Raw genomic sequence first — 21,116 nt, 5'->3', positions numbered from 1 at the left:
GTTGCCTAAAGGCGTGAATGAGAGTTTCCATCTCATGCCGTTTCTGTGGTCTTTGCAGCTGCTTGTCACAGTCAGGACAGACCCACAGCTGCAGTGACGCCCATCCAGTCTGTGACTTACCTTCCACACGCCGCCATTTGCTCCCAGTCCTCCACCAGTCCCGCTCAAGGCTGTAGTCGGGTGGGGGTGGCGATGGGTTGCGCTGCTGCTTCTCTGACCCCACCCAACGTGAGCGCCGCGTCCCTGGACGGCGACGCTTTGAGACCCGTTCCTGTCGGGAGTAACTCTGCCCTCAATCCCTCGTCCAACTCAGCTCTTGCCTGCAGACTGGACAAGGATGTGAAGGTAGGACGTTTCTACTCGGTAAAGATTTTGTGAGCAAAAACTTTCAAGGAATTTCTTATTGCTAGGCGGATCAAATTCACCAATTGATTATATAAAAATATCGGTGATCTAGTTACTCATATTTTAAACAGAAAATCAAGTTTCTTGCTATATTGTTAGTATTTTACAGAAGAATATTGCTATTCCAGATACTAGCCACCCTGCTAACTCTGAAACACTTCTGTCAGATTCTGACTGTGCAGGATGTTCTGTTAAGATCAGAGTCTGTCCAGGAGGAAGTTCTTGAAGAAGGACTGGAGGCTTCACTAGCTCAGCTATCAAACCAGAGTGGCAAAGCTCCAATCGACTTCATTGCTACCAGACAGGGTCTCACACATTTTTAAAAAGTCTTAAATTCATGTATCTAAAATTAAGGCCATATGTCTTAAATTAAGTTTTTTTTTAAATAAGAGTTGGCCTTAATACTTTATTCCGAGGTCTTAAATTTTGTCTGTCTTTTCTTGCGGGACTTTTTCTGTCAGGCAAAAGTTTGAGTCGCACTCAGACATCTTCACTGCATCTAGGCTACCGATGCTAACTCACTGCTAACATATCCTAACTAGTTAGGTTTTCTAAGAGCTGCTTCCGATGTGGGCTTTAATGAAATGACGGTAGGTGCCAATTCTTTGGCCCTGCCCTCGTTTAGGGCAGGGCAAAGAGATTTCAAAATCTCTTTGCTTCTCCATTTCTGCCAGTCAAGTGAAGCTTTTCTCATACAAGGCTGCCTTACTCCTTGCCCTCACTGATGCTCAGTTACCTCCATACTCTCTCTGTTCAGCCACCTAGTATAGAGTTCATGATAAATACATAGTTATTCCATCAGACTACACCTCCATGAAGATTGAGCTCTGTGGTTTTTATCGTCTCCCCTTTCTTTCTGTGGAACAGAGGAGGTTGAGCTTCCTGCATCTTGTGCACGCACTGTGTGTCTAAGTTGGTCATTCACAGAGGATGTGGCTGTCCGATCAACTGTTTGTGAGCTTTGCCAACACCCCCAGGCGCAGAGCTTGTCAAGACAGAGACTGTCTTATTGGATCGTTGAGGCCTTTTCCCCAGCTTATAGGAGCATCAGTCTCCCACTGCCTCAGGCTGAGAGAGCTAACTCTAGCTGGAGTGTAACAGCCTCATGGACATCATTAAAAATGGACCTGTGCTCTGCTGCTTGTTGATCTTCACTCCGCACTTTTGTCAGGTTTTATCACCTGGATGGAGCACCTAGGCTCGGTGAAGAGCGCCTGACAAACGGAGGAACAACCGTTGTTCGCCTAAAGGCATGATTAGAGATGTTTTCTGCCAGGATACCCGTCTCATACAGCATGTGTACGTCGTTCCTCTCCTCCAGGGAACTGTAGTTGTATACCTAACATTATATTACATGACAGACTAAGGTTGAAGCCTAGAAAGGAGAAAAAGACCATCTTGAATATATCTTATAGCCTTCCTGTTTTCTGCTGAAGTTGCATGATATGCCCCCAGTGTTGATTTCAATTGAACGTTTTTGTCAGTTATGAAATGGCTGAATTGACAAATGTACAATATGGTGAAGGAGGAAATTACATTAGAAAATATTTCATTTAGCCTTAAATACATTTATCACAGGTTTTAAATTGTATGATATTAAAAATATTTAATCTCATATATTCTATGTAGTTCATTATTCTTGTGAGACTTTTCTGTCAAGCAAAAGTTTTGAGTCTGGCGCAGAAATCTTGACTATGTATTTCGAGGCAGTTGAGGCTAGTGCTAAGTAGCTGCTAATAAATCCTAGCTAGCTAGCTTTTTTGCATCCATCATGGGTAAGTGTAAAATTATTGCCAGCTGACTGAACCATCTGCGTTTTCGCCACTGGCAGTCTTCTGTTGCCTGTGCATTCTGTTGTGATATAGGTCTTAAATTTTATTCATAGTGGTATTAAAAGGTCTTAAATTTGAGTTGGTGAAACTCTGCATCGTCTGTGGAGGACTAGCTGTCTGTAGCTGCAGCCTGAATGAATTTGTTTTAGATAGACTAACTTTGAGCGTTCTTCACTCTGTAACAACTTTTGGCAAAATGCTTTGATTAGTTGGACCTGGAGTTGCTCATACAAACTTATCAGATTAACACCAGCTGGTAGGTTACCAGGCAACAGCAATATTGTGGCTACTGCTGCTATAGGATACAACATAATCATTCTCAACAGTGTTTGTTTTTGTCAATAAAATGAGTCTCTTCAAGGATATAAAGACATGTAAATGATTTTAAGATCTGTTCATTTTTACCATCTAATTGTTGCTGGGGTTTTTTGCAGAGAGAAAAGAAGAGTCTTCTAAAGCTGTTGTCCTCCAACAAGAAGAAGTCTCGTCCTTCGCCCCCATCCTCTCCCACCCTTGAAGCAGAGCAGGCTGCAGCTGGAGAGGTGCTGCACGGCGCGGTGGGTCCCGACACCTCCCCTCCCTCGACCTCAGCCGGCTGCCCCGAGCCTGAACCTGCTGCCGTTGCTTCGTCATCATCCTCCTCCTCCTCCTCCATTCCGGAGTCGTCTCACCGGAGGAGCAGCCCTCTCGACGGATGCGCCCCCATCGCTCCGCCCCCTCGGCAGCCCTGCTCCTCTCTTTTATCACATCAACACGACGCACGTCCCATCATATGCGAGAGGTACTGATGTGAAAGTTTCGCCGTATTGTCCTGTCTGTCCCAGATTCAGAAGGTGTAACGTTATACGAGGACGGCTCGGTTGTCTTTGAAGCGGTGCGTTGGAGTGTCTGACTGTGCCTCTGGCTGTCCTCCCCAGGTACAGGGTGGTGGTGTCATATCCCCCGCAGAGCGAGGCCGAGCTGGAACTGAAGGAGGGAGACATTGTGTTTGTTCACAGGAAGAGGGAGGACGGCTGGTTCAAAGGCACGCTGCAGAGGAACGGCAGGACCGGCCTGTTCCCCGGCAGCTTTGTGGACAGCATCTAGCCAGAGATGGGCTCATCGCTCATCATCGTTACGACCCGGCGTGAACGCTGCTGAGAGAACCAACAACACTTGAAGTTAAAATCGCTCAGAGCTGGGGGAGAGAAATACATTTTCTTTTATTAAAAAAGGCACAGTGGACAGAGTTAAGTGGCGAAAATAGCACACTACTCATAAACCTTTCTGTTTTTTTCTTGGTTATTTATATATTTGTAACAACTCAGCTGTAAAATGGGTGCCTTGTACTGTTCCTCACTTTATCGTACATACGGACACAACCGTAACCGGTTCTGAAACAACCCATATGAAATATTCATCCGATTGTTTCACTTTTTAACTTATTTCATGTTGACGTTTTATGAAGCTAGACATTGAGAGATTGAAGGGATAGTTCTGGAGTTGTAAAGTTATAAGCAGTAAACATCTTACATGCAGTGATTAACTCCTTTAGGTGTCTTCAGTCAGGATAAATCCAGATTAGCTGAAGTCCAACAGGGTCAAAACCAAAGTAGATTTAAAACGACTCGGGTCTCAAAACAACAAAGCAGCTTTTATGAACTCCTCTTATTTATTTATTTGTTTTACAAGAACCTTTAAGCTGTTGTCACATTTAAATCAGCCAATTATTTCCACTAAGTCCAGTGACTATTTATACTAGAAATGGAAGTAGAAGTTGGTGCGCCAGTAGCAGTGTTCCTGCGTGAAACAGTAACTAGTGAAGTATTTCTACTTTTATATAAAAGTAAAGCAGTGTAAAAAGCAAAAATAGTACAGCTGCAAGTGGACACTATTTTATTGGGGTGTTTTTTCTTAACGCTACAGGACTTTTCTATAAAGTAGTCACTCTGACGTGGCGACTGACCCACTACCTCAGTTTCCTGTGTAATTAACCAACGGAAGAGGGTTTGCAAAAAAAATAAAAAATAATACAGTGCTGTTAAAATTGGAGTTATTTTGACACTAAGAAGTCTGTTTTGGTCTTGGACTAGCTGTTAGCTTCAGCCTCCAGGATCAGTTATCGTGGAATTATACTTAATGAAGATGCTAACAGAGTTAGCTTCCACATGCAAGATGTTATCGGTCATAAAAGCTTGTTAATCATAGTTTTCTTATAGATGTGAAAATTTGGAAATGGTTTCTTTTATGTTTCAGTTCTGGATAAGTTTAGAACAACTAAAATAATCTGAAAAACAGGAACTCCATTCAATACACTTGGAAAACCCCTGAACTATCCCTTTAAGTCGTGCACATGCCTTATGTCATAATTGACCCTGTTCGTAGTGCTTCTTCTCTTGGCCTGCTGGTGAAGGTTTTATCATTGTTTCAAGCTATCAGCGGGGAGATGGCGCTGACTGGAACAAATGAGGGCGCTGCACCGTAAGAACAACAACAAAACTGAATCCTCTCCTGCTCCCATTACCTGAACAAGAGGAGTAGAAGTGAGATCTGCTGTATTGCACGTGTGAATCCTCAAAGCTCAAATTTGTGAATGCTGCACATGACTAAATATTTCTGTGCCATTGGGCAGATTTTTTTTTTTTTTTATGACTATTTGTTGTCCTTTCCTGAGGTGTGGTGGAGGTTGCTTTTCGATGCTTTTACCTTCAAAGATCAAATATTTGCCTGTCGTTAGTAAAGGCACCGACTGGACGGAAGGTGAGGATGTTAACGTCTTAAAAATTTACACTCCAGATGAACTTTTTTGCGGTCGAAAGTAGCTTTTGTACGTTTTGGCTAATATATTCACTGACCAGAGTAGCTGCTCTCCTGACCCCCTGACAGTAGCCGAACCCAGACAGAGCTCTGCATCACTAGAGCGACATTACATTTCAGAAACAAAGCAGATTGTGTTTTTGTATATTTGTCTCTGCGAGGCATGTCACTGGCCGACACCTGTTGCTGGTAGAGCTTATGACTGACCTGACACAGTAACTCTTCACTGGGATTTCTGTTTTTAAACACTAATAGCTCTTTCCTAATGTGACTTGTGGCAACAAAGCACACTGCTGACCGAAGCGCAGACTGTTTGCCTAAAGTAGCACGACGTATCACTCCACAGGAAGAGGCGTGTTGTGTGATTCTGTGGAATCTCAGATTTTTATCGAAATCAATCACTTTGAGCCCTTTATTTAATTTTCTTTTTAAATGTGATACAGACTTGAATTCCTTTTAATATATTGTGATTTGAGGGGGTTTGTGTCACATTTGTGGCTCATTAAGCATAAGATGAAATGAAATTAGCTGAGTTAGACTGAGTACTGTGCTACAGCAGGAGGAAACGTTTCTCTAAAATCATTACCACGTACATGCAGTCCTTCATGTTATCGTAGACCGACCGACACGGTTAGTGCAATTTGACCTTTTCACATTGTCTTCGTCTGAAGCCTGTTCAAATTTTAATGTTCACTTGTGCCAGCTTTGGCTTTTAATATGGGGACCCAGAATTTCAAGCACACATTTTTAATGTTTTTTTTGTCTTATTTTGCCTTTCGTTGTTCATTAAGGGGGACCACTGTGTGACTGACTGCTGGAATATGTTATAATTTGCCTGATATGTGGAGAACGATGGTACACGTCACTGTCCAGGTCTTGTTTGTTTTTTGTTTTTTTGTCCTTTTTAAGTAGAATGAATCTGATGTCTTGGCAATCACACCAACCTCACACTATTTGCTCAAACCTCTCCTCTCTTTCACCAGTTAGCCTTTCATCTTACCCAAAAAGGCACAAATGCACAAATTTCTACTGACGTACGCACTGTCAAGGCATTGCTAATTTCACCAACATCTGTTTGTCTTCTCATGCATATGCTGCACAGTTTGCAAACATGAAGTGCTTCTTGAAGTAACTCTCAACTCTGTTCATTCATTTCTGAGCATCAGCAAACAGTGTTTGCCTCATCCAGTCTAACATGTTGTTTATACGCCAAGGTGACTTACTTGATTTTTTGTTGTTGTTGTTGTCTTAATTAGTCTGTTTTATGCCTAAAACTAGTAAAACTGAAATCTAATTATTTGGCACATCATGCTTGTTATGTGAAAATAAAAAAAAATATTCTGAAGCATTTGAGGGAATCACATATTTTGTAAAACAAACAAAAAAAAATCTATAACAATAAAATCAAACTGTTTCCATATTTTGTTGAGGTTTTCTGTTTTTTATGGTAATGTGGCGTTTTTTCCTGGCCAAATTAGGAGTACAGACGTACAGAAGTGTTGATTAACAGCAACGCAGCGGTGGCCCTTGTGAAGAAGGTTTAAAAACGACTCCTTTTATTCCATCATTTCTTTTTTTAGGTTTAGGCACTGAGTTGATGACTTTGCAGCCATGTTTTCTTGGCTTTCCCATTTTAAGGAGTGAATCGGTCACTGCTGCATTAGATTCTCAGAAACGGAAAGCCACGGGTTAATAATTGCAGTTTCTTAGACACCCTGATTCACTGGAAATAAATCATAAAACTTTAAAACGAGAGAGATTGTGAGATTGTATTAAAATATATATATACATTTCCAGGAAATTGCTTTTCCCCATCAAATAAATATACCCAAACTTATGTTTGTAATTTTTTCAGTTTGAAGTCGTTTCTCTAATGAATTTATTTTGAAATCTTTCTAAACCGGTGGAGCCAATAAGTGTGGAAGCAGCTGTATTTTTTTACATCCATGTTAAGGTTCTGCTCGGTATGCATGCACACGCAGCAGCAGCTCTGGTTTTTCCTCAGAGGACACAGTTGGAGCGAGTTTGGGTACATGCGGTCATTGTTTCCACGAAGAGCCTCTCAGACAGAGGTGAGCCTCCCCCGGTGTGCTCGGCTGGGAAACACTGACAGGAGCTGACATGCACCCACAGAGGTCATCGTGTTGCACTCAGTCCCCTGCAGTGGTCGGGTTACCATGGTAATAGGTTATTCTGATATACGAGCTCAAGACTGTATGTACTTGGCAGCAGAAATAAGAACAAGAGCATATATAATTGACATAGATTCTAACTTCAGTATGCATTTGCATAATTTTCTGTTCCATTTGGTGTGTGCATGGAGGGTTGGGATGTGTTTAAAAATAGAAGCCATGGTACAGTAGGTGGTTCAAAAATAGCTTTTGAGGACTGAATGTAGTTCAGGAGCTCAGCATCAGGTTGTTCCTGTTCAGATTTTGTTTGTGAAGGATGAACAGAAGGTACATTTTCTCTCAGGACTGCAATGTCTTCTGGAAAACGCTTTCAGAAAATCAATGAAAACTTTTTCTTTTTTTTTCTTCCTAGGAGTGTTTGTGCGTTAGAAAAAGTACACAGCTCTGCTGGCAAGGATCACTGGATCACAAAGGTGTGACAGAGAGGAGTAATGTGTTCGGGAGGTGATGTGAATACAAATCCAATCTGGCTCTGCAGCAAGACTACAGTCAGGAGCACCGTGTTAAGGAGCTGGGACGTTTACAACACACGCTGATTTCTGCTGCAGAGAGGATATGATTCACAGGACTCCGGGGGGGCAAAGGTGTGCTAGACGTTAATGTTGTTTAACTTCAGCAGATAAATTTTGCAGAGAAGCAGTGTGATGTTCAGGTGTGGGGCAAGGCCACCCATTCCTGTCATTACTCATTTTTCTGCAATGCAGGTTGTTGTCTTTTGCTTTTTTCTCCTATGATGAGTTTTTTTTTTATTGCTCTTAATGGTAGGTTTGCACTTTTAAAGACTGAAATGTCTCTTTGCGCTATATATCTGAAGTGCAGAGTGTCTGTTCACATTGACTTACAAGTCTTGCAGCAGATTATCAATAGTATTTTGTTCTGGACTTAACATTTGTGCTAAAGGCCACTTTAGCACAAATGTTTACTTTTCGTCTTAATCATTCCATTGCAGCTGTGGGTGTGAGTTTGAAGTTGTTGACCTGCTGGTCCCCCCTCTTCCAGCCAGTCTGTTGTAGGTTTGGAAATACTTTTAAAAAAAATTGTCAAATAAAATATATTTTCCTTTTTACAGCAAAACTTTTGTGTTAAGTATCACAAAAATACTTTCAATCTTAGAATTGTAATGTGATAAATAAATTCAGTAGGTATGAAACTGAACCCCATTTTAGACAACTACTGAACATTTCCTGTTGTCAAGTCACGACCATGCTCTCGCTATAGTTTTACTTCCGCCTTTTATATACTTCTTCAAAAATTGTGATTCAATTAAAACATTCTGGCTGCATAATACTTATCGAAAATATTACTTCAAACAAACTAGTAGGAAAGCGACATTTTCAACCGGTGTGTCTGTTTTCAGTGGGCCCACAGCGCCCTCTGTTGGCTGGTGCTTAGCAACGCATATTTAGGCTCGGAAACATGGCGGCGTCTGTGTATTCAGAATAAATGCTGGTCTCACTTTACTAAGCCAGACAAGGCAGCTGATGAGGTTTGACAGAACGAAATAAGGTAAGAACCAGTTGCATGTGTAAAATGTCACAGAGATGAAGTGTGTCAATTATAAATGACAGTTGTTACATTGAGCCGAAAACATTTTAATAATCCCAGGCTACTTTGCTGAAAATGATAGTTTTCCCTCCAACTGTTCGGGTGGGATTGTGTCCTCCCCGGTAGGGTCATGTCCAGGCTGGCGGTGGTCTGTGGAGGCTCCAGGGGGATTGGGGAGGCTGTGGCCCGCCTGCTGGCAGAGAGGGGCTGCAGGGTGGCAGTGGTCTCCAGGAACCAGGAGGCAGCCGAGGCTGCTGTGGCTGCCCTACACGGAGGTGCTGTAATTTGTGAACATGTGAAAAACTTTGCTTTCATTTGCGAAGGAGGCAAAGACCCAGTGGCGGTTTCAGCATGAGAAGAGACCTGGGCGAGCCTTGCCTACTTCCCCCCATTACAAGTCCTCCCATTGCTACTTCTCTGGCACACACCCACACACATTTATTTATTTATTTGTCTGTCTGGCCTTCCTTCTCTCTTTTTTTCTTTCTTTCTTGGATGCAGGTGTATACATTACCTGCATCCAACAGCATTACTCAACTCAGTCGGTTAGTTTGCGGGGGAAACTGTACCAAGTTCTTTGCGTTTTGCTGGTTTGCTGCCATGATTCTAATGCACACCTGGGTAGCTCTGCCCAGCAGCAGCTGGTCTCCTTCGCTGCAGCACAGGTGTAAACCCAGCGCGAGCCTCGTACACTCGGCGGCTGGGAAAGACAGGTCACGACGTGTTAACAACGATTAAACAGTTTTAATGGCAGAAAAACGTGACATAAGGTGCTTATATTGGAAGTGTGGAAGCCCCTACTGTATCAAATCGACATAGGAATACCAGAGTTAGCCACTCTGAGGTAAAAACAACAAACAGCTTCCAGTCCATGGGGGCCACGCCGTTGGGCCAGTGGTGACCTTTGTGTTTATCTGAATTATACTTGAAGTGGATGGACAAGCAAATTTCCATTATTATGTACCTTTTCTTGTCGTATCAGCTATCCGCGTGTTAAGCAACATTTTCTTTGTGTTTTTCCATTTTTATGCGCCATTGCCGGAGCCTCTGTGGACAGAACGCCATATCCTCCATAACAAAAACCTTCCACATGCAACGTCTTTTCCACACACTGACTCTTTGTGCTACCGTTCGCTGTACAGGTCCCCTTCATACTTGCTGGTCTGAAGAGTTTAAACAGAAAAGTTGAAGTTTGTCTGCTCATTTGGTTAAGAACAGATTGTAACAATGCATTGGCTCGCTCACTCACAGAAATGTTGTGTGTGTGTGTGTGTGTGTGTGTGTGTGTGTGTGCGTGTGTGTGTGTGTGTGTGTGTGTGTGCGTGTGTGCGTGTGTGTGTGTGTGTGTGTTTGTGTGTGTGTGTGTGTGTGCTCCTCAGCTGACCACAGGGCCTTCAGCTGTGACGTCTCTAAGGAGCAACAGGTGCAGGAAACCTTTGAAACTATCCAGAAGACCTGTGGAGACATCGCTTACCTTGTGAACGCCGCTGGAATCAACAGGTGGGCAGCGGAGTAGAAATCTCAGCTGCATTTCTAGAAGTATTAATATATTTCGGCCTGTGTACCCAACTTGATAACTGATGCGCTGAAAGGCTTAAGAGAAATGTATCTTTAGTATAGCATTAAAAATCCAACTTTTAATTGGATTTCGGGGAACAAAAATTTCAGTAAAATAAATATAACTTGAGCATTTCTTCATTTATGCTTAAGTTATTTCAGATTTAGCCAATGTTGAGCTTTTTGGCTGCAAATACTCCAAGTTGGTTTAGTGTGAAACACAGAAGGGACATGTGAAAAAGCCGCTGGCGCCCCTGATAAGCATGGTGGAGGAACAGTGGTGCTGTGGGCCTGGTTTCCATTAACTGTCAACATGTTGATCAAGAAATGAGCAAATGAACACAGAAGTGCTTCACCAGAAACAAGATGTTTTATATCTATTGTGGTATTTTATGTTTTTAAACTGTTTTGTTTTGCTGTAGGGCTTTTGTAACTCCTTGTAAATGTTAAGCATGTTGTTTGGAAGCAGTTTATAAATAAAGTTACCATTATTATTATTATTATTAACATATCAGCACCCAGATTTGAATCTTTTAGAAATCTGTGAGTTGGGTTAAAGAGTCGAGCGCTTTGGAGAAAATTATTTAGAGGGGTCAAAAATCTCTGTCTCTGTGTGATAATTGTTACTGGAAAACCTGTCCTGTTAAGACAGTGGTGGTTGTACAAAGTACCAAAATATATATTTTATTCAGTATTGGATTAAGGTACACCTAAGAAGATTAATTTATGTAAAATATCTTTAAGCTTCTTAAGGATGGTAGTGACTGTGAGGGGCGCTGTATGAATATTTATGATCCTGTCATCAGGGATGCTCTGCTGCTGAGGACGAAGCCTGAAGAAGTGGTGGCAGTGCTCCACACCAACCTGCTGGGCCCCATGCTGACCTGCAGGGCCGCACTGCGCAGCATGCTGCGGACCCCGGGAGCGGCCATCGTTAACATAGGTCTGCTTCAGAGCTTCTACATTAGCTGTAGGTTAGCAGTTTAGACACCAGGAGGCAGCAGAGTCACATCGTTGACCTTACATAGATGGAATTCATAGAATAGCACTAAATTATTTTTTTCTGTTTTACATTATATTGTAAATTATTTTACGAGTTTACTGAGTTCAGACAGGGTAATTCCCAAGAAAACCTCAAGATTTAACCACTAAAATTCCCTTTATTACATGTTTTTTTTAATTATTATTATTTAAAGGAATGCATGTTAAGAGATCACTGAGGTAATTTGATTTGAATCGTTTGTGGAACAAACAGCTGTGTTTGCATGTTTGCATCACACCTGGTTGCCTTAACGGAGCCGTGTTTTCAGGCTCTGTGGTGGGCCTGAAGGGAAACTGTGGCCAGTGCGCGTACGGTGCCAGTAAAGCCGGTTTAGAAGGTTTCACTCGGTCGTTAGCCAAAGAAGTGGCTTCACGTAACATCCGGGTTAACCTGTTGGCTCCAGGTACGGCGTTGGCACACACTCTTCACACGTCACCGCCTTCATTTTTCTGTTTCCAGTCAACTTTTTTCCTTTCTCCTTTTAGGTTTCATCCACACTGACATGACCGTGGGGCTCAAGGAGGAGGCCAGAGCGCGCTCCATCCCTTTGGGGAGGTTTGGCACGCCAGAGGAGGTAGCCACGGCCGTCCTCTTCCTGTTGGACTCTTCATACGTTACAGGACAGGTGCTGGTGGCAGACGGTGGACTGCAGCTGGCCATGTAGGGAGCGGCATCACTGGTGCATAAGGAAGGAAAGCCTTTCAGTTCTGGGTGTCTTGTTTAAGCAAGGATGCTAATGACGAGCGACGGCTTTATGCTAATATGGATGGAGATGAGGCTGAGTTAGAAGATGAAATCCCTCATCTGCCTTCAGAGGGCTGTCCTACTGAGTCACTGAGCCGCATTGTGTGTGTGTGTTGTGACTAACACTGCTGACTCCGAAGTGTCTGGCCCTGTCCAGACCTCTGTGCCCCGGGGTCCTAAATTTAATCACCAGATTTAACGCTGCGGCTCATTTTCCATGACTGATTCCAGCGCTCGTGTTTTGTTTTTCCCCACCTCCCTCGGGAGATCCCCCCCAGCACGTTACCCCCTCTATCTTCCCAACACCATCACCCTCCTGATTCCACCTCTGGTGGGGGCCTGTCCGGGAACGAGGCCCTTTGGGCTGCAGCTGGAGAAAATTAGAGGTGGGGGTGGTATTTTTAGATTGGGGAATGTTTTCCCGTGTTTGGTTACAGCTTCGGACCTGCAGGGACGACAGAGGTGACTGTCATGTCCAGTAGTAAGAAGTTACTAGGTTCATCTCTACCATTATAAAGAATCATTTAAAAAGTCGAATGAATTAGCAACTTTACATGTTTTTGCCCTCCTGCTCTCAATGTTTGCATTGCAAAAAGTACAACCCTTTTGTATTTTATCCTTTTCAAAAAAAAAATGTCAACATCGCTTTGTCCACTGGTCTTCATTGTGCTTTTGTCTATCGGTGAAGAAATTTAGGAGGCACCTGCTAAAGGGTGCATATCGGTCGGACCCAAATCTGGGGTTGCGATGCTGAGAGGTTATGCAGGCTCCAGGTTTGTGTCAAAGCCCAACCAGCTTGTGTTTGTTGCATGAAAATGACCAGAATTAGCACAAACACTGTATCATGTTGACTATCTTTGACCCGCTCCGTTTAGTAGTTCAGTTTTAGTCAACCTGCTAGTTATAGCCCACATATTGACCTAATTTTAGCTTTTACACTGCCTACAAAATGGATCCTTCTAAAAAATATTTCCATAATGAGGTTTATAAAAACATTTCACTTTCTTCAGATCTGGAATTTTATTACAGTTCATGAGCTAAAATGAAATCAGGAGAACAATCTGTACACAGGCACTGATTGGCATAGAAATGTGCCAGCACTTTAAGGTCAGCTGATACAAGATCTAAACGGGGACAAAATGATAGATACAAATATATTTTAATTTCTTTTTTTTTTTCTTTCTTTTTATTATTTTGAGTGTTTATTACCCCTGAATACTGCAAGAAGTTGTGTTTTATACATCCATGTAAAAGCTGTTTGGCACTATACAGGAGTTTGAAAAGAACATGCAAAGAAAAGTTGTTTAATTGAAGCGATTTAAGGCAGTACGTTTATAAAACTTCATTTCTTTTTTTGTTTTGAAGGTATAATTTAAGATAGGATGGTGGGGAAGGCAAATAGAATAAGATAGTGTGATCTGTGCTGCATAGGAGAGCTACACTGAAACCTTTCATGAGTCAGAACATTACATTGCACACGGCTAGGAAAAATAAACCTCCAAAGTAGAGGGAAATCGACTAAATGAACCATCTTTAAAGCCTTTTACTCTCACTCCACTGTACACCTGCTCTTCCACATACATCCTGCTCAACTTAACCTCAAACCTTCGTCATACCAGACCTTCAACATTCGGCATGGAAGAGCTCACCTCTTCCAGTCCCTTTAAATTCTGGCCACTCAGATCCATTACTGCAGGTATCAGACGTGTGCATGTGTAGTGAATCTGTGTTGCACGAGTTTCAATCTTTACAGAATTAAGAGGCACTTTAACTCTTCTCTCATCATAAGCACTTCAATCACCTTCCAAGTCACCTTAATCTCTTTACTATAAAGGGTTTATAAGAAGGAAACCACAGTTGCACCCTCCCCATCTCTTCAGTTCAGTGGTGGACTAGAGTTCAGTCTGCCCCCTGCCTCTCTGTTTATGTCTCAGGAGTGTTGGGGGAGGGGGGGGGGGGGGGGGACTGAGGGCAGCCTTCAGAGGTGGGAGGGGGTTGGAGTCCAAAATCTCTGCGTCCCCGTTACAGGTCGTCGCTTTCCACCAGGCCGCCGGGTGGCAGTGGGCTGGAGTCGGGAAAGAAGGCCGCCTTCACGTCCAGCCCCCTCTCCGTCAGCGCGGCGTAGCGGCTGGCTGAGGGGCGGACCTTCTTGGGCTTCGGGAGGTTCGGCTGCTGCCACTGAGCTGAGGAGGGGGAAACGGAGAGTTGGAGACCGCGGCGGCAAAGTACGTGGGAGGAAACGTGCGACTCTGCAGGCGGTTTGAACCTACTGTGAACGTCAAGGCGTGCGGTGCTGGAAACGATGCCGGCGTCGTTCTTGGCGGACACGGTGTACCAACCGGCGTCTTCCTTCAGAGCCGGCTGGATTATCATACACAGGTAGCCGCAATTGTCCTGGTGCATGCTGGGAAGGAGCCATCAGTGTTACTGATACAAATTTACTTCTAACCCTGAAACCGCAGACGTTTTACTGGGATTTAATGCGATGAACCATCCAATGCATTTTCAAACTTGATAAAAATCCAAAGTGTTGCACTCATTTGTATTCAGCCTCTTTTACACTGAAAACGGTTAGAGTGGCCCAGTCAAAGTCCAGACCTTAATTTAAGAAAACTTGCCCAGACAGATGATCTCAATCAAATGTGACTTTGCTTTGTTTTGCAGAAAATGTGCGGAATTCTTTATATCCATCTGCAAAGCTGGATGATGTACCCTAACAGACACGAAAATGTGGTTCTGAAAAGTGCAAAGGCTTCCATGGCAGAAACAGGGTAGCCTTTTTCCTCCTCCTCCCATTTCTGTGCATTATATTAAATCCCATGTAAAATCCCGCTAAAATACATCATACTCGGTGTCTGTAATGTGACAAAATGTGGAAAACGTTGCGAAGACGAGTTGCTCTGGAAAAGCAAGAACTGCAGACCTGTACCTGATTCTGTCTGTGTTGTGAGTGAAGGACTCGTTCTCCCTCTTCCAGAAGATCTGCGGGTGAGGGACGCCCATGACGCGGCACTCCAGCCGCACGGGGTGACCCTCCGCCACGCTCGTGTTCTGCAGCTTCTCCACGAACGAGGGCGCCTTGTGCATCTCTTTAGCTGTCGAGAGAGTCATCGTTACCGAGGCGACGGCAAAAGCCGCGCCCGCGGTCGTCGTCCGCGCGCGACCTTTTAGCTCACCTGCGACGATGAGCTCCAGGTTGAAGGAGTTCTGGCCGGCCCGGTTGCTGGCGATGCACGTGTAAATGCCGGCGTCGCGGCTCGTCACCGGCTCGATGACCAGAGAGTGCACCCCGTTCTCCCTCACCAACATCTTGTGGGACGAGTCGGGACGGATGGCGTGTCCGTTCAGCTGCCAGACGAGGTCGGGGGTCGGCAGGCCGCTCACCTGCGGGCGGAAGGAAGCGTTAAAAAGTCATCGTACTGCGGTGAATGTGTGGAAGAGAATTTCCAGGCTTGTGCCCTTTGCTTGTTTTTCTCGGAGAACGGAGTGCGTCAGCCGCATGTGTTCTGTGTGTGTTTACTGAGAGGACGGAGATAGCAGTGTTTGTTTTATCTCTGTTGTGTTTATCTGACGGAGCCCAGTCACCTGCATGCTTCGTCATGGGAACAAGCTGAACAAAGGACGAAATCTGGGTGAGAAACCCAACACCTGGCCCACCTGGAACATTCACCGTTCCCAAACGCCTCTGCTGAAATTCCAGTTCAGCGGCGTTCATGGAAAATCACAAAGGGATGTGGACTACAGTGGAAAAACAAAATCTTACCAAGTATTTTTTTAATTTAGTTTCAAGAGCAAATATACACTTGAAATAAGACAAAACTAACTTAAAAGTAACTTGTCACCAAGATATTGGAGCTTGTTTTAAGTCAATAACTCCTTTATATTGATAAAATCAATATAAATCCACTGGCAGATTATTTCACTTATAACGAGACATTTTTCAGTTCAGTTTCATTTTACTTTGGTAAATTAACATTACACAAAGAATAAAAGCAAGAAATCCACTTTACAAACCCTTAATTTACAAAAAAGGAACAGACTTAAACCAAGGCTTTTGCCTGCCTGATTCATGAATAAAAATTTCTACCACTAAAACTATGTTTATCTTTTAATCAATATTGAGGAATTATTAACTTTAAAACAAGCTGCCATACTTTGAAAAGTTACTTGTAAGTTAGCAAGTAACTTCCAAGTGTGATGAGATAATGGCACTGGAATCTAGACGAAGCACTTGGTAAGATTTTGTTCTAGCGGTGTAGGCGCCGCTGGACGGGTCCGGAAGTCCGGCTGTTTTTGGGGGTTTTTTTCCACACAGGTCTTGTAGATAAATCTTCGCTATAAATACACAGACCAAGAAAAAATGGAGAGCAGTTTTCTTTTTACAGGCATAAAAAGACCATCTTTTTATAGCGAGTTAATTGTGGGTCTGTTTTCTTTTATTACATGAACCAGCTTTAAGTAGTTTGTAAATGTTGCAAGGAGGCGAGGTAAAACATCTTACTTATGGTAATTGCGAGCAGAAATTGGACTTGGTCCTTCAAGGCTTCCATCTTTGCATTCTCTCCATTTATGGTGAGACATTCATAAGAAAGCAAATGTCTCCTTTGAGCCAGTTTTCCTTATTTCCTACAGACTAAATCGAGTAAATCAAGGAAAAAGTGTGGAAATGTTTCTTTGGCAGCGCTGACATGGAGCCTCCCTCTGAGCGATCCAGACACTGAATTAAAGGGTGGATCTGAAAACGCTTTCTGTATTACTATGATTATCATATTCCTGTTGGTTTGCAACTGGGTTTTTTTCCTCCCCAGTCATTCTCTGTTATTTTAGAGGATTCTTTCCGCTTCATTTTAATATAGAACAGGGGTGTCCAAAGTGCGGCCCGGGGGCCATTTGCAGTTCAAGAATGACACAACTTTGGCCTGTCCTCCGCAGGTGGTTGATGCAGATGGAGACTTTTTATTTTTAAATCACAGGAGGTTAAGTAAATAATCCCAGTTTCTTTACTGTGTTTCTATATGTTGCCAGGTAACAAAGGACTGAAGTAAAAATGACATAACGGATCAGCATGGTGGTGTGAGGGGGATCTCTGTTGCTACAAAGCAAGAGCATCTAAAACAAAACAAATGCATTGACCAATCGATGGGCCAGATGGTTTCTATTAGCCCTCTATGGCATGACTTTTTATTTTTGTGGGGAAGAAATATTTTCCTGCATTCTTTGGGAGCTTGGTGGTACCTAATTACATGTCAATCATAAAATCGGACTCTGACACCTCCTGGAACCAGATTTGGGTTTGTTGCCTCAGGGTAACATTGGTCTAGAACACCAAGATTGTCTACACTGATTATGAGAAATGAAATACAAATCAAACAAAAACTATATTCATAAAAGAACTATTTTTTGGACAAAAATATGTCAAAAATCATGCCCCCCAAAAAATAAAATAAAGGAGCAATGTGAGGTACAGCTATGTGGTTTGTTGCCTGAGGGCAACGCCATGCCATAGAGGGTTAGGAGCTGATTGGACGAAGCAGCAGCAGCAGCGAACTGCTCTGACCTTCTTTCCTCCAGACCGGTGCAGCTAGAGCCAGGGGTGTGTCCTCACCTTGCAGTCCATCCGGCACAGGCGGCCCTCCTGGACGATCAGGTCACCAGGCGCCTGCAGGAAGTGAGGGCGGAAGTGACGCTCTTGGATGTTGTCGTTCTCGTCACCGCTGTCTCTGGACCGAGATCGGGGCCTGGCAGAGACGCAGAGGACAGCAGTGAGTACGGTTAGGGGAGTGCAATGATTTTGGGCGGGCGGTTTAAGCCCAATAGAGTGGCGCCAGCTTTTGAACTGAACAGATGCAAACTTCAGCTGAGCGCAGATTTTCCTGTTGTTAACAAACGATGCTCTGCTTGGGAGTAAACATCATTTCTACTTGTGCAGAAAATCATCAAGTTTTCTTTGCCTTGGATTGAGTTCAGGAGTTGCATATAGTTATCAGTCTGTTGTTTCCCTACAGAACCTGCTGCAGGCAAGGACGGCGTCCAAACATAAGTTCATTAATTGTATCATTTTAGTAATTGATTATTTTGACAATAGTTAATAAAAAAAATTTGCCACATTCTGCCCATTTTTATTTAACCTCTTGAGCTTATTTTATATACATGAATAGAAATGCATTTAAAAAGTACAAATCATTTCCTTTTTTGAATAAGAATTTAAACATTTAATTGTCTAAATGCAGTCAGTGTAGCATCCCTTTAGTGTACGATTTATCAATTGTTGCAAATTAAATATTTTTAACTTCAAGACTAATCTGTTGGCTAGTTTTTGGTTAAACGTGATAATAATTGGACAGCAAAACGAGCTTAATAGGAGATTTTTTTTTGATTTTCTGCAGAGTTTCAGCCAGGGGAAACAAACTATGTGACTTGAGAAGCTCTAAGTAGAACGTACTTACAGACAAAGAGGTTTTTTTTTATCTTAAATGTAAAATAGAAATCTTTTTGTAGAGTTTTGTCTTACTGCTCTGAATATGTTGTCCATTCAGCAAATGGCCTTCTCTTCAGTCTGTATACTACAGTTAATGATTAACTGATCACTAAATTGGTTGACGTTTATTTCAATAATCGAATAATAATTAATAATTGTTTCCGCCCTATTTAATTGAAGAACAAAGCTTTTACCTAATGAATTACAAACTTACAGAGAAAACGTTTCAAGCACTACATTTGGGGGAATTGTCTTTCTAAAAAACAGTGTATGATTTTTGAAATCTGTCCTGCTCAAAACTCAAAATCCTGCTTACAAATTTGTTCTCCTTCTAAAAAGTACGTTTTTGTGCTCCAATTGAATGGCTTGCTCTTGAAGTGGATGAAGTCTGTCCTTTCAATTACCGTATTTTTTTTAATCTCTGCTAAATAATTTTCTTTGCCCTCTTGGAGCTAGGGGGTCACTTAGGGGTTTAAGTAAAACAGGATTAAGCAAGAAGCAGAATATATCTGTGCAAATGCTCGCCACAGAACCAGCTTAAAGGGGAAATAAACCATTTTGCTAGCAAACAGTACGTTTTACAGTGAGAGGTGTGAGTTTTGTAGAAGAAGAAACTTGCTCTTAAATTGAACATGTTTGATTTGTGAAAGAAAAACTCCCTCAAACCGGAGCAGTAATTTTAATAAAGCTGCCTGCGCTCTCCTCCCCTGTCAGGTCTGACATCAACCCTCTTCCTGTTTGTGATCTCTGCACCCACAGGTGTTCCTCTGAATCCTCCCTGTGACCTCACCATCCCACCTGCACCTGAAGCAGGGCTGTACATAGAAGAAAAAAACCCCAGAAACAAACAAAAAGAAAAAAAGGTCATTCGGGCACCGATTGTTATCTCGGTCTCTCTCCTCACCCAAAACAACGCGGCGCTGTTATCTAATCGGGGCATGTCCATGGTGATAACAGCTCACAGGTGGTTTTTATGTCCACAGCCTCTGTGATCATCTTTTACTATCCGGGCTTGCATGAGTACACACCGTGTATACAAGGTCAGAACAAGCATGTGTTCCCTCTCATTAACACTCTGATTTTCTTTGAATGAACAGTTAAACAAAGAACAGAGTGTGAGTTCAGTTCATGGCAAACACTTGTGTAAATATGAGTCTCCTGGAAGCTTTTCTGGCCTGAATCTGTGCAGAAAAGCGAGGGGCTGCAGCTGCAGGCGTGCCAGCCAGCAGCTGGATGGATAACTTTTTAAAAAAAGTACAGGTTTTGTTTTGTTTGCCCTTTTGAATATTGGAACCGAATGGCTGAAAAACATATTACAATAGAAGCGTTTCAGTCGATAGTTATATTGGTTTGTTTTTTCTTTTAAATATCAGAAATACTGTCAAACTGGTGACCTTTCCTGCTTTATCCAGATTTCACTTCATGCTGTTGTTTTTTTTATTTTTAAGCAGTTTTGTGAAACATGAAACTGCTGCTGCACTAGTTACCTAACAAGTTGTTGCTAGGTAACCAACTACTGAGTGAGTTGATGCTACCTCCCTTGCTTAGCTAGCCTCTAGAGCAGGGGTGTCGAACTCCAGTACTCAAGGGCCGCTGTCCTGCAACTTTTAGATGTGCCTCTGCTGCACCACACCTGAATAGAATAATTAGGTCATTAAGGCTCTGGAGAACTGATCTACACAAGAAGGAGGTAATTAAGCCATTTCATTCCAGTGTTTTGTACTTGTGGCACATCTAAAAACTGCAGGACAGCGGCCCTCGAGGACTGGAGTTTGACACCTGTGCTCTAGAGGTTGAGCAGCTAAAGCCTTTATTCTGCCTACATCCCCCAGAATGCAGTTCTGGATTGTGTCTTTTGCAATATATTTTACTGAACCCCAAATTTACCCTTAAACACTTATAAGTTTTTACATTTTAGTCCTTTCTACTTCCACTTCTTACCCACGTGTCCACCTGCAAGTATTTTTATGAATACTAGTATTCAAGTATTTTAGGAATTATGGAAATAAATAATTGAGAAAATGTTCAAACATCATGTATAGTTGTACATTTGTCTGTTATTTTCTCATACATTTACGTCGCCCTTTATTTCCATCGATTGTGGTTTTGATCTTGGTTGGTTGTACTTGGCTTTTAAAATAAAACAGATTAGCCAAGTCAGCAGCTGATTAAACATCCATCCATTCATTCATTCATTCATTTTCTACCACCCTTGTCCCTAGTGGGGTCAGGAGGGCTGCTGGTGTCTATCTTCAGCTAACGTTCCGGGCGAGAGGTCGGGTCACCCTGGACAGGTCGCCAGTTTGTAGTACTAATTAAACAAAAGCATCTAATTTCCCCCCTTTAGTAGAACAAATCTGACCCGACACTAACAGGCAATTTGACCCAGCATAAAGAAAGAGGGAAAAAAACCACCGTCAGACAGTGGATCCTCACCTGCGCATGTGACCTGGAGCCATCCGTGGGCTGCGGCCGCGCTGGTTCACCGCCTGGACCATCATCCTGCCGGTGCAGCTCACCCGGCC

General features: G+C 42.9%; 3 protein-coding genes across 6 annotated transcripts in view; 2 read left to right on the top strand and 1 right to left on the bottom strand.

Moving 5' to 3' along the window:
• sh3rf1 (SH3 domain containing ring finger 1) overlaps positions 1-6,048 on the top strand; it is a 43,827-nt gene extending 37,779 nt beyond the window's left edge. Inside the window, exons 10-12 of the mRNA XM_005809934.2 lie at positions 59-345; positions 2,672-3,018; positions 3,155-6,048. Of these exons, the coding sequence (XP_005809991.1) occupies positions 59-345; positions 2,672-3,018; positions 3,155-3,323 (803 nt within the window). The 3' untranslated portion in view covers positions 3,324-6,048. The remainder of the gene's footprint in view (positions 1-58; positions 346-2,671; positions 3,019-3,154) is intronic.
• Positions 6,049-8,375: 2,327 nt separating this feature from the next.
• On the top strand, positions 8,376-13,717 carry cbr4 (carbonyl reductase 4). The gene is made up of 6 exons (XM_005809935.2): positions 8,376-8,731; positions 8,897-9,045; positions 10,150-10,270; positions 11,134-11,270; positions 11,638-11,772; positions 11,855-13,717. The coding sequence occupies exons 2-6, from the start codon at positions 8,901-8,903 to the stop codon at positions 12,031-12,033; spliced, it is 717 nt and encodes a 238-aa protein (XP_005809992.1). The 5' UTR covers positions 8,376-8,731; positions 8,897-8,900; the 3' UTR covers positions 12,034-13,717.
• Positions 13,119-21,116, bottom strand: part of palld (palladin, cytoskeletal associated protein) — a 72,290-nt gene continuing 64,292 nt past the window's right edge. For all 4 annotated transcript variants that reach the window (XM_023339096.1, XM_023339098.1, XM_023339097.1 and 1 more), the window contains 6 exons: positions 21,028-21,116; positions 17,719-17,851; positions 15,290-15,497; positions 15,043-15,208; positions 14,384-14,517; positions 13,119-14,296 (listed from right to left, as the gene is read on the bottom strand). In XM_023339096.1, the coding sequence (XP_023194864.1) occupies positions 14,136-14,296; positions 14,384-14,517; positions 15,043-15,208; positions 15,290-15,497; positions 17,719-17,851; positions 21,028-21,116 (891 nt within the window). In that variant the 3' untranslated portion in view covers positions 13,119-14,135. The remainder of the gene's footprint in view (positions 14,297-14,383; positions 14,518-15,042; positions 15,209-15,289; positions 15,498-17,718; positions 17,852-21,027) is intronic.

This window comes from Xiphophorus maculatus, chromosome 9 (genome assembly GCF_002775205.1).
Source record: "Xiphophorus maculatus strain JP 163 A chromosome 9, X_maculatus-5.0-male, whole genome shotgun sequence".
Lineage (NCBI taxonomy): Eukaryota > Metazoa > Chordata > Actinopteri > Cyprinodontiformes > Poeciliidae > Xiphophorus > Xiphophorus maculatus.
This window is presented reverse-complemented; position numbering and strand designations above follow the sequence as displayed.